Here is a 12,243-nt window from a genome sequence, read left to right on the forward strand (position 1 = left end):
TGGCGGGGACAGGGAAGCTCCCACGGGCGCGGGGTGGCCCTGTCCCCACCCCACAGCCGTCACACCAGCTCACGGGGCAGGAATTGGCTTCCTGCAGCCCCATCCGGCCCCAGGATGACGGAGGGACCGGGCTGGGACGTTCACCGAGCCCCACGTCAGGGGACCGGGATGGTCTCTTGGGAAAGCGCCGGGTGAGTCAGGCCCGGCAGGGACCGGGACAGGTTTGGGGTGAATCACTGGCCCCGCAGCCAGGCAGGCCTGTGACTCCCTGGCCCTGGAATTCGGGGAGCCGGGATGGGGTGAGGAAGGGGCACATGCAGCAGTGGCCCCACAACAGGAGGGGACACGGGAAAGGAACCTCCTGGTCTTTTATCAGCCTGGGATCCCTGTCGGGACCATCCCCACGGGCAGGGGGTGGTGACCCGGGCTCAGGGACCCCAGCAGGGCCAGGAGGGGACCATAAAGGGAATGAGACTGGGAGCATAGAGGGACTGGGACCATGGAGGGACTGAGGCCATGTAGGGACAGGGATGGGGGCCATACGGGGTCAGGGACTGTGTAGGAACTTGGGCCATATAGGGACAGGACCATATAGGAACTTGGGCCATATAGGGATGATCATATAGGAACTTGGGCCATATAGGGATGGGATCATATAGGGACTGAGGCCATGTAGGGACAGGGATTGGGGCCATACAGGGTCAGGGACTGTGTAGGGGCTTGGGCCATATAGGGACGGGACCATATAGGAACTTGGGCCATATAGGGATGGGATCATATAGGGACTGAGGCCATGTAGGGACAGGGATGGGGGCCATACAGGGTCAGGGACTGTGTAGGGGCTTGGGCCATATAGGGACAGGACCATATAGGGACTTGGGCATTATAGGGTCTGGAATAGTATAGGGACTTGGGCCATATATGGACAGGGCCATATGGGGACTTGGGCTATATAGGGTCTGGGATAGTATAGGGACTTGGGCCATATAGGGTCAGGAATGGGATCATACAGGGACTTGGACCGTATAGGACCACAGGACCCTGTGTGACAGGGTGACCATGTGCAGGGGGTCAGTGTCCACTTCCACATCCTGGTCCTGGGGTTCTCCACAACCTGTCTGGCTTGGGAACCCCAACTAGGGATAGTCACCATGGCCACCACGGTGACCAGCCCGGCAGTGGCCCCTGCTGGCCCAATCGGGGCTCGCTGGAGGGGACCGTGGGGCCACAGCAGGTGCCCAGAGCCACCACGGTGTCCCCAGCCCGGCCACTGCAGCTCCTCCCTCTCCAAACCCCGGGGATGGAAAAGCCTCTTCCAGAGCCCCGGCGATGGGATGGGGAGACAAGATCGGCCCAGCCCAGCACCGGGAACTGGAGCAACTGGTTTAGCTGGGTCAAAGTGGAGCAGGGGAGTCGCAGTGGCTGAAACCTGTTCCAAGCTGTGTGTAAAGCTCCTGGCATGTCCCTCGCTGCTCCCGCTTCGGGAAGAGCTTGTCCTGGGAATCTGCCAGCCGTGCTGGGCGTGCTCTGCCCTGGCCGCAGGGTCTGAGACCCCCCAGGACCACCCAGTGTTGGGGTTCACCCTGAGGCACCCCGGTGCTGCTGTCCCAAAGGGTTTGGGGATCCTGCTGTCCCTCGGGAGCGCTCGGACACTGCGGCCGTGCCACTGCCCGGCAGTCCTGGCCCTGTCCCCTCTGTCCCCGCCTGGCAGGGAGTGGGGTCGGGGTTATTTTTGGGCAATGCCCGTCCCTGTCACGAGCAGCTGCTGGCCCAGTGACGTTCCGGGGCTTTCCCGGAATCCTGCCCGCTGCTCGGGGGACGGCGACACAGCGAGTGAGTGCCACGGGTCCCCTCCCAGTGCCCCCATGCCCAGGCTCGGGATCTCGGGATCCAGCCCCTCCCGGAGCCCCAGGAATGGAGCCGTGTCCTGCTGGGAAGCAGCTCCTGAGCTGCCCTTTGGGATCCCTGCTGCCCTCTGGGACTCGCAATTCCAGCTGGGACCCCTCCTCTGTTTGGGGACCCATCCAGGACCCCCCAGTTTCCCCATTCCCAGGGCAGTGGGGAGGGGGGTTGGCCCCACAGGACCACCGGTTTTGGGGTGCCCAGGCAGGGCCCATCCTCAGCCATGGGGACAGGAAGTGCGGGAGCTGGGAGCAGAGGCAGCAGGATGTAATTAGCTCCAAATTAGGGCTGGAACCCGGCATGAGGAGCCCAGCACCACCCGGCCCTGCTGAAAATGCAGCTCCTGTTTGAGGGGGTCCCAACTCCTGGGTCCTTGTTGAGGGGGGGTCCCAGAGAGAGGGGCTGAGGAATCTGGGGGCTGAGAAATTTGGGAGCAGAGGAATCTGGGGGCTGAGGAATATGGGGGATCAGAAATTTGGGGGATGAGGAATTCAGGGGACCGGGAATTTGGGGGCTGAGGAATTTGGGGGATCAGAAATTTGGGGGATCAGAAATTTGGGGGATGAGGGATTCAGGGGACCGGGAATTTGGGGACTGAAGAATTTGGGGGCTGAGGAATTTGAGGGCTGAGGAATTTGGGGGCTGGGGAATTTGGGGGCTGAGGAATTTGGGGGCTGAGGAATTCGGGGGCTGATCTCCCCGGGGATGCCGGAGCCGGGGAGGCTGTGGCTCCATCCCGCGCGGATCCGGGGCCGGTAACGGGATCCGCGGGATTATCAGCATCACCCGGGCCGGCTCGGAGTCCGGTTTCTTGGCCGAGGCGTTGCTGGAGCAACGTCGGCCTCGGCATTGTGGGGCCTTTTCAGCCGGACAAGAGCCCTTTGAGCGCGCGGGGGGCCCCGCGGAGTCACCCGATAGCCCCCGCGGCTCCCCCCGGGCCCCGCTGGCTCCCGTGGCCGCTCCGAGGACACCGGATCCCTTCATCAGCCCCGGGAGCGGGGCTGGCCACGGATCAGGCCCCGTGGCGCTGACAGATGGGGGATGCCGGCGGTGCCCCCGCGGGGTCACGGCGTGGCCACCGCGGTCACCTGGGGGTCCCCGGGCACTGGCCGCAGTGAGGGACCCCGGTGCCCGTCCCAGCTCTCCCAATGTCCCCGATTTTTTCTGCATCCCGGGGGGCGGCGAGGGGCGCTCGGGGGTGGCACGTGGAGCCCCTTCTTGAAGTGATGCCGTCACCCCGGCCGTGCCCGCGGGCTCTGCGGGTGCTGCCCGGGGCCACCCCGGGGCTTGTGCCCCCCACGCCCGGCCCCCGCGGGGCTGGCCGGCGGTGCCAGCCGGGCTGTCCAGCGCCGGTATCGGATCCTCCCGGAGGGAGGGGGCTTGGAGCTTATTTAACGTGCCCGGCCGGGCCGGGCGGGCGCACTCGGAGCACGGGGAGCTCAGGTGAGCACAGGTGTCTCTGCCCGCCCCCCAAACCTCCCCGCTCAGCCCCTGGGAACCCCCCAGTCCTGCCCAGGGGGACCACGGCCGGGGGTGGGTGACATCTGGGGGTGGCACCGAGACAGGGGGGCTGGTGGGTGACGTGCTGGGGGTCCCGCAGCCGCAGCCATGGGATCGCAGCTGGAAGGGGCCATGGAGACCCTGATCAATGTGTTCCACCACTACTCGGGCAAGGAGGGGGACAAGTACAAGCTGAGCAAGAAGGAGCTCAAGGAGCTGCTGCAGAGCGAGCTGGGATGTTTCCTGGAGGTAACTGGGACCAGTCCGGGCCCTGGGGGTCTCCCTTTCCCCATTCCCCGGGGGCTGCCCAGCCCCAGGGCTCACCCTGTGCCTTCCCCAGACCCAGAAGGACGCGGGGGCCGTGGAGAAGATCATGCAGGACCTGGATGAGAACGGCGATGGGGAGGTGGATTTCCAGGAATTCGTGGTCCTGGTGGCCGCCCTGACCGTGGCCTGCAACAACTTCTTCTGGGAGAACGCCTGACCCCCCTCCTGCCGCAGCAGGACGTGGGCTCCCAAAATCCAGAGCCCCCCCGCCACCCCCCAGCTCACTCCCTCAGCATTCCCAGGGGATCCCGCTGGGATCCAGCTGCACAATAAAGGCACCGACCCTGCCCGAGGTGTGTTGTCAGCTCCTTCCTTCATTCCTGCGCGGGATTCCTGCCTCGTCCCCCTGGGAATATCCCACTCTGGGGTCACAGGGAAAAGCCACTCTGGGTCACCGCAAGTGCCTGGAGACAGCCCTGGCTCCACCCTGGGATCCACCTGGGATCCACCTGGGATCCACCCCGAGCGCCCGGGGCAGGGTGACCCCGGGGCGGGGGATCCCGGCCGGTGTCGGGGTGTGGGATGCACCGGGATTTGGGAAGGGGGTGACAGGCTGGGACTCGCTGCAGGTGGCTCCAGAGGCGCCGGCACCGCGCCCGCGGGGCTGGAGGAACCGGTTGGGATCTCCCGGCCCACTGGGATGGGACGGTGGCCAAGGGCCCCACCAGGGCCGCCAGCGCCATCATCCGCCCGCCATCCCGCCTTGGGATCGGCCCTGCCCGGGCTGGGATGGACATCGGGCAAGGGGTCAAGGAGCAGCTGGACAGCGTTCCCAAGGACATGGTGGAACGCTGGGAGCGTCCTGGGCAGGGGACTCCACGGTCCTTACAGACCCTTTCCAACTCCACAACTCCCTAACGCCTGGATCCTATACGATTCCACGACTGAGTATTTTGTGATGCCACAATTCCAAGATTCTACGACGACTCCGCGGCAATGGAACTGACAGAGGAGCCGATAAAGCTGACGCGGGGCTGAAAGCTCCGCAATCCCGTGGGACTCGGGGATTCCAGCGCCGCGTGACTCCGTGATTCCACGGCTCCATGACTCCACGGTTCCCTGACGCCACGACTCCCTCGTCCCACGGCTCCGTGACGGTTCCATGACGATTCCATCGCGGTTCCATGACGATTCAATCGCGGTTCCATGACGACACCACTCTCTATGACGTCACCGGGACTCCACCCCCGGCTCCTGCCGGAACGTTCCCGCCTCTCCCTACGCCCCGCCCCTTTCCCCGCCCCCTCCGCGGCTCCACCAACCACCGCCCACCCCGGGGCGGGGCTCGCGCACCAGTGGGCGTGGCCGAGAGCGCGGCCGCCATTTCGGCGGGGGCGGGAGCGGCGCCGGCGCCATTTTGTCGCGGGCGGCTGAGGGAGAAGCGGCGGCGGCGGCGGGAGCGGGCGGAGCTCAGCGCCAGCCCCGGCCCCGCGCCGGCCCCACACCGGCACCGCACTCACCCGCCCGCCCGCCGGAGCCACCGGAGACCTGGCGACCGTGTGCTTCGGTGAGTGAGCGGCCCGGCTGCGCGGGGGCGGGGCGCCGCTCCTGAGGGCCCGGGGGGTCCCCTCACGGTCCCCTCATAGCCCGGGGGAGCCCCCTCAGGGTCGGGGCTTTTCCCCCTGACCGGGCTCCGGAGCAGGGCCTGAAGTGGGCGGAGCGTTTTTGGTTTTGTTTTTGTTTTTTTTTTTCCCCTCAGGAAGAAAAACGCCTTAAAACCACTTGAAATTGAATAAGCCGCTGTGTATTAAAATAAAATTATTAAAATTAATTTAAAACAGGAATAAGGCTTTCTGTTGTCTCAGTTTCTGGGTGTAAATCCTCTCAATAAAGCGGTTTTTTGAGGGTATTATAGAGTGAGCGCATCCCGGCCGTCATCCACCCGTTAAATTTGCTGCTAATTATAAATTAAATTAATAAATCGATCTGCAGAGCTCGGGGGTTGGAGCCCAGCGTGTTTCTGTAGCACTAGGGGGGGATTTAAATCCCTGCCCTGAGGGAGGTGGAACCTCGATGTTTTTAAAGGATACGGTGCTTTGGTAGCATCATCTTGGATTTTTATTCCCAGTTTTATTCCCTGTGCCCTTAAAATTGGGGTTTGCACCTTGGTCATGCTAAGAACACGGGAAATGTGGAGGTGTCAATGTGCTAAAGGCATTTGGGTGCTGTTTACAGCTGGTTTTTTATGTTATTACTCAAAAAACCGATAAGGTATTCGCTGTAAAAAGATAATTTTTTACTAAAGCTGAATTAAAATAACTTCTATTTTTATTAAACCTGGTAGAGGGCTAGAAAACATTAAAAATACATAAATACAATACCTATAACTTGCCTCACTCTTAGTTCTCTGCACAGAGAACAGAAGTTTTTCAATGTTTAATCATGTAAATATGTAATAATTGTTTTAATTTGATGTCTTGGGTTCTGGTTTGCATCTTTGCTCCGAAGGTGGCATTTGGTTGCCGTCTTGCTCCTGGATTTTTGTATTATTCCTCCTAATATTGCTGAAGCATTCGCTGTAAAAAGATAAATTTTTGGTAAGGGAGAAATAAAGGAACTCCCTGATTTATTAAAACTGGGAGAGGACTGAAAAACATTAAAAATCCCAGAATCAAAATGGAAAAATTCTGGCAGAGGGCTTAAAAATCACTGGGAAAAAATGAATATATTACACATAACCTGCCCTAATCTTGATTCCCTCCACCCAAGGAGGCAGAACGGAAGGGGTTTTTAGTATTTAGTGGTATGAACGTGGAAGAAATGCCTAAATTTTCCCTTTTGGGCCCTGTTTTGCAGATTCTCTGAAGATGGCTGCACAGTCAGCACCGAAGGTCGTGCTAAAGAGCACCACCAAGATGTCTCTGAACGAGCGGTGAGGAAGCCAACGGCACCTTCAGCTCCTAAGAAATCATATATAATTTTTTTATTTTTTTTTTATTTTTTTACTTAATTCTCACTATCCAAAAATCCAAAAACCCACCGTGGTTCCCGCCCTCTTTTAACCTCGTCGAGCGAGCGGGTGCCTCCACGCACCCGCCTTACCCTCCGACCCCTGCGGCACGCCAAGGTTAAAAGGGCCAAAAATCCCGGAGGGATTTCTCCGTGTCTTTTAGTGTTGATTCGCCTCGTAAATCCGGTGGGATGTGTTGTAAGAGCAGAGACCAACCTCACACCCTCCCTGTCTCTCCCACATGTTTTGACATTGGTATTTTGGCTCTGCTGCCGCGCCCGAGGGTCCCACCTGCCCGGGTGGGCCCTGTAAGAGGCCGGCGGCGGCCCCGGAACCGGCCCGAAGGCCCTTCTGGGCCTTGTAAGAGGCAACAGCTTCGCTTCACCTCCATCTCTCTCTGTCCTCGAGCTCTTCCCGTGGGTCATTCCGCTGGGGTTTTTTCCACGCGTGGCTCCTCTGTGACGACTAACGGGTGTCCCGCTCTCCCGCTGAGCATTTTGGGGTTAAATGCGCTGGCATGGGGCAGCTTCTGCTCTGGCTGTGTGGCCTGAGCTCAGGGACACCTTGCTGCCTCCTTTCCTCCCTGTCAGCCCAAACTCCTCGTTTTTAGGGGGCGGGTTTTGCTCGCCAGCTCCCAGGAAGCTGCTGGGGTGCTGCTGAGGAGCTTCATTTACCACCTCGCTGCGTGTTTGCTGTTCCATGGAGAAATAAAAACACCACATGAATTCCCAAGTGGCCCGATTCCAGGAGAACAGTTGGGTGGCATTCAGGAGATGCTCAGGGTGGTGGAATTTTGTAGAATCATGGAACTCCTGAGGTTGGAAAAGGCTTTAAGATGATCCCTTCCAACCTGGCGCCGGAGGACACCGAGCATGTCGTCATCCCAACCTACCTCCTGGCCTGGAATTTTGACTCTTTTCCCAGATTTTTTTGGGGTTGATTTGGCTTTTGCTGTCCTGTTTCCCCCTCCTCCTGTCACGACCATCCCCGCTTCCTGCTGGTTGTCACCCCTTCTGCCATCTCTAAACCCACTAACCTCCGGCTTTCTCATTCCCACTGAGAACTTCCACCTCATTCCTGCCTCTCCGGGCCTCGCGGCCAGCGAGGGATCCGTAATCCCATAAGTGCCACTCTTTGCATAAGGTTCATGGGAGCTGGAGCCCCACTCGAGCACCGTGAAATGCCGATAATTGTGTGTTTTAAGCTTTAATTAAACCCCGTTTTATTCGACCTTGAAGCTTCACTAACATGCTGAAGAACAAACAGCCGATGCCGGTGAATATCCGGGCCACCATGCAGCAGCAGCAGCTGGCCAGCGCTCGAAACAGACGTCTGGCCCAGCAGATGGAGAACAGACCGTCTGTGCAGGCCGCTCTGAAGCTCAAACAGGTGAGGGGAAAGGGGATTTGGGCCTTGCAGGATGTGGAAAAAGCTTCTCCGGAAAGAGAAAGAGGCCAGAGAAGGGAAGGGGATGGAGGGTGAGTGTGGGGAGCTGCTGGAGGAAAGGAGGCTCGTGGGGGAACCTTCTGGCTCTCCACAGCTCCCTGACAGGAGGGTCAGGTTGGAGGAATTTTTTCCTGGGAAGGGCTGTCAGGCTTTGGCAGGGGCTGCCCAGGGAATTTTGGAGTTGCCATCCCTGGAGGTGTCCAGGGAAAGCCTGGATGTGGCACTCATGCCCTGGGCTGGGCACAAGGTGGGGGATTCAGTGGTCTGGGAGGTCTTTTCCAACCTGGAGACTTGTGGGATTCTGTAAAAAGAGGTGTTGAAGAGTGTCCAGAGGAGAGACAGGAGGATGGAGAAGGGTCTGAAGTGACTGAGGGCACTTGGTGTGTCCAGCTGGAGCAGGAGAGCCTGAGGGGAGACTCAGAGATCTGCAGCTCCAATCTCTGCTCCCTGGGACAGGAACAGGATCCAGGGAACGGCTGGAGCTGTGCCAGGGGGTTCAGGTTGGAGATCAGGGAAAGGCTCTTCTCCAGAGGGTGCTGGACACTGCCCAGGCTCCCCAGGGGATGGGATGAAGCTGTGCCAGGGCAGGTTTAGGATGGATTTTAGGGAAAGGCTCTTCTCCAGAGGGTGCTGGACACTGCCCAGGCTCCCCAGGGGATGGGATGAAGCTGTGCCAGGGGAGGTTTAGGATGGATTTTAGGGAAAGGCTCTTCTCCAGAGGGTGCTGGGCACTGCCCAGGCTCCCCAGGGGATGGGATGAAGCTGTGCCAGGGGAGGTTTAGGGTGGATTTTTGGGAAAGGCTCTTCTCCAGAGGGTGCTGGGCACTGCCCAGGCTCCGCAGGGGATGGGATGAAGCTGTGCCAGGGGAGGTTTAGGATGGATTTTTGGGAAAGGCTCTTCTCCAGAGGGTGCTGGGCACTGCCCAGGCTCCCCAGGGGATGGGATGAAGCTGTGCCAGGGGAGGTTTAGGATGGATTTTTGGGAAAGGCTCTTCTCCAGAGGGTGCTGGACACTGCCCAGGCTCCCCAGGGGATGGGCACAGCCTCGAGGCTGCCAGAGCTCCACGACACCGTTCCCAGGGATGCACAGGGTGGGATTTTGGGGTATCTGCAGGGGCAGGAGTTGGCCTGGATGATCTGATGGATCCCTCCCAACTCGGAGCATTCCATGATCCTAAAAATGAGTTACCTGGGAGGGACTTGCAGAAAATTCCCACTTTTTACCTCAGATCAGTAACACGTTGTCATTCCCTGGTTGTCAGCGTTGGCGTGGGGGCGTTGGGTGCTGGCTGTTGATGTCTCCTCTCTATTTTTCCAGAGAAATGGCTCATCCCGGGGTCCGGGAGCTGCCAAGTGCTTCACCTCACAGTCCCACGGCAGCGACAGCCCCTAAAATCCCACCCTCCCTCGGTAGCCGCTGCTGTGGTGGTTTTTCCCCGAGGAGCAGCGGGACCAGCTCCCGTGCTGACTGATGGGGAATGCAGGCCTGGACTCCAGGCACACCCCCTCCGTTGCGAGCGCTGTGTCCCTCCTGTGTCCCCAATCCCGGATTGCTGCATGACTCCTGTCCCTCCCAAATCTTCTCTTCCAGAAGAGCTTGAAGCAACGCCTCGGGAAGAGCAACATCCAGGCGCGGCTGGGCCGGCCGGCGGGGACGCTGGCCCGCGGAGCCCTGGGGGGCCGGGGGCTGGCCCTGGGCCAGCGGGGGATGCCCCGGGGGGCCCTGCGGGGCCGCGGCGCCCGAGCCATGATCCGAGGAGGGGTTGCGCTCCGAGGTCAGTCCCCCGCCATCCCCCTCTCCCCATCCCCTTGCACGCCGTTCCCCGGGCTGAAATCCCGCTTTTCTGGCTTCTCCACTGAAGGTCAAGGCCTGCTGCGCGGCGGGAGAGGGATTGCCCCCCGGATGGGCCTGCGGAGAGGCGGGATCAGGGGCCGTGGGGGCCCGGGAAGAGGCGGCCTGGGCCGGGGCGCCATGGGCCGGGGAGGGATCGGCGGCAGAGGTGAGTGCCCGGGCCTGGGAGTAACGGGAATAATTCAGCTGGGATCCTTCTGTCCTGGCTAAGGCTGGGGCGTGGAACCTGCAGCCCCAAGAGCTCCAAGCCTGGAATTCAAACCATTTATCCAAGACTCGGTTATTTTTAAAACTGAAGCTCAGCAGGGGTTGGGAGGGGAAATGCAGCCAGCCCCATGTTGGTGTTAGCCTGGCACCGAGGAATTCTCAGGAAGCTCCTCATTGCTCCGAGGAACGAGAGAGAGCTGGGAATGTATCCGGGAGTCAGACACCTCTGTGGTCATCCGCGGGGTGGGAAATCCCGGGATGCAGGCGGTGATGCTTGTTCTGTCCCCCGGCAGGGCGCGGCATGGCCGGGCGCGGCCGGGGCGGCTTCGGCGGGCGCGGCAGAGGCCGGGGCCGCGGCAGAGGCTCGGCACGCCCCGCTCTCACCAAGGAGCAGCTGGACAACCAGCTGGACGCCTACATGTCCAAGACCAAGGGACACCTGGACGCCGAGCTGGACGCGTACATGGCACAGACGGATCCCGAGGCCACCGACTGAGGGGCCGGGACTGCCGGGGGAGGGGGGGGCTCGTTCCGTCGGGAGCTGCGGTGGGAATCCCCGATGGAAAATTCAGACTTAGTGTGTTCTTCGATGTTTTGATACTCTCTGTTGTATTAAACTTTTTTTGGATTGTTCTTTCCGGGGGGGGATCTTTTTGGTGGTTTTTCCCTGATGGAATGGGATGGATCTGCCGTGCAGAATCCGCTGCTGGCGGCATCAGGGATGCATCCGTGGCTTGGGGGCCCAGGTCCTTGTGTGGCTCTGGAGCTCCGTGGTTGAGTTTTGGGGATGGGTTTGTTGGATATTTGGCATCAGCCCTTGTATGGCCACGTTCACTGCTGGAGTTTAACCCACCTGAAGCCAAATCCAGCCTTCCCAGCTGGAAGCGCCTGAGTTTGGCTGTTCTCCTTCCAGATCCTTTGGTTCTGCATCAAAAATCCCTGTGGGGTTGGGGCAGGTGGAGAATTTCCCTGTTTTAGTGGATTTTGGGGGGTTGAAGTTTTGAGTTCTTGTGGCGCTGTGTTTCTGTGTGGTTCAAGTGTTTGTTTAAAGAAAGGAGAGGCAGGGACAGGAAATTCAGCCAGGGCGGTGAAGTGAAAATGCCTCTTTTCCAGAACGGGCTCAAAAATCCATCATTTTTTTTCCAAAAAAATTAAGAATTTTCAAAACCCAATGTGACTAAAGGGTCTGTGTTTTTATCACCCACCCCTTCCACGCTTTAAGTTTTCCTGTTCCTTGGAGTCTTGCATTTCTGGTTGCTTAAAGGCGAGAGAATTCCCAAAGCTCTGTGTGGGGCTTTTCTCTGGAAATGGGATTTTCCTGAGTTTACCCTGCAGGGGCAGAAGGAAGAGGGAATCCACCGGCTCCTGCTTCCCTCCTGGCGTGGCGTTCCCGGGGGATAACCGGGACTGGGACCCGCGGCATTCCCGGGGGATGACCGGGGCCGGGACCCGCGGCGTTCCCGGGGGATGACCGGGGCCGGGACCCGCGGCGTTCCCGGGGGCTAACCGGGATCTGTGGTATTGCCGGGGGATAACCGGGGCCGGGACCCGCGGCGTTCCCGGGGGATGACCGGGGCCGGGACCCGCGGCGTTCCCGGGGGATGACCGGGGCCGGGACCCGCGGCGTTCCCGGGGGCTGACCGGGACCCGCGGCGTTCCCGGGGGATGACCGGGACCCGCGGCGTTCCCGGGGGATGACCGGGACCCGCGGCGTTCCCGGGGGATGACCGGGACCCGCGGCGTTCCCGGGGATGACCGGGACCCACGGCGTTCCCGGGGGATGACCGGGGCCGGGACCCGCGGCGTTCCCGAGGGATAACCGGGACCCGCGGCGTTCCCGGGGGATGACCGGGACCCGCGGTATTCCCGGGGGATGACCGGGGCCGGGACCCGCGGCGTTCCCGGTGGCAGCGGGGCCCGGCGGCGCCGGGGGCGGGGCCCGTCTGGGTGCTCGCGGCGTGAAAGCGCGGCCGCGATTGGCTGGCGGGGCGAGGCCCGGCTGTCACGGGCGCTGCCATTGGCTGCGGCGCGGCGGCGCCTCACGCGCTCCGGCCGCTCC

At 60.8% G+C, this 12,243-nt stretch overlaps 2 protein-coding genes across 3 annotated transcripts; both read left to right on the top strand.

Annotated features, from left to right (window-relative positions):
• The first annotated feature begins 3,502 nt into the window (after positions 1–3,502).
• S100A1 (S100 calcium binding protein A1) lies at positions 3,503–4,021 on the top strand. The gene is made up of 2 exons (XM_068174861.1): positions 3,503–3,651; positions 3,743–4,021. Exons 1-2 carry the CDS (start codon positions 3,511–3,513, stop codon positions 3,884–3,886), a joined length of 285 nt encoding a protein of 94 aa, XP_068030962.1. The 5' UTR covers positions 3,503–3,510; the 3' UTR covers positions 3,887–4,021.
• A 1,018-nt stretch (positions 4,022–5,039) lies between these two features.
• CHTOP (chromatin target of PRMT1) lies at positions 5,040–10,821 on the top strand. Of its 2 annotated transcripts, none has more exons than XM_068175184.1 (6): positions 5,040–5,236; positions 6,526–6,601; positions 7,918–8,068; positions 9,720–9,900; positions 9,988–10,125; positions 10,478–10,821. In XM_068175184.1, exons 2-6 carry the CDS (start codon positions 6,537–6,539, stop codon positions 10,678–10,680), a joined length of 738 nt encoding a protein of 245 aa, XP_068031285.1. In that variant the 5' UTR covers positions 5,040–5,236; positions 6,526–6,536; the 3' UTR covers positions 10,681–10,821. The 2 variants fall into 2 exon arrangements, with proteins under 2 accessions (XP_068031285.1, XP_068031284.1); XM_068175183.1 differs by having other exon boundaries at positions 5,042–5,236; positions 9,717–9,900.
• Positions 10,822–12,243: the final 1,422 nt, after the last annotated feature.

This window comes from Anomalospiza imberbis, chromosome 29 (genome assembly GCF_031753505.1).
Source record: "Anomalospiza imberbis isolate Cuckoo-Finch-1a 21T00152 chromosome 29, ASM3175350v1, whole genome shotgun sequence".
NCBI classification, from domain to species: domain Eukaryota; kingdom Metazoa; phylum Chordata; class Aves; order Passeriformes; family Viduidae; genus Anomalospiza; species Anomalospiza imberbis.

Excerpts from the sequence above, each read along its gene's own strand:
- CHTOP (XM_068175183.1), top strand. The coding sequence starts at position 6,537 with ATGGCTGCACAGTCAGCACCGAAGGTCGTGCTAAAGAGCACCACCAAG. Across the intron at positions 8,069-9,716 it reads CCGCTCTGAAGCTCAAACAG|AAGAGCTTGAAGCAACGCCT; the intron begins GTGAGGGGAAAG and ends CTTCTCTTCCAG. Across the intron at positions 9,901-9,987 it reads AGGAGGGGTTGCGCTCCGAG|GTCAAGGCCTGCTGCGCGGC; the intron begins GTCAGTCCCCCG and ends TCTCCACTGAAG.
- S100A1 (XM_068174861.1), top strand. The coding sequence starts at position 3,511 with ATGGGATCGCAGCTGGAAGGGGCCATGGAGACCCTGATCAATGTGTTC. Across the intron at positions 3,652-3,742 it reads AGCTGGGATGTTTCCTGGAG|ACCCAGAAGGACGCGGGGGC; the intron begins GTAACTGGGACC and ends TGCCTTCCCCAG.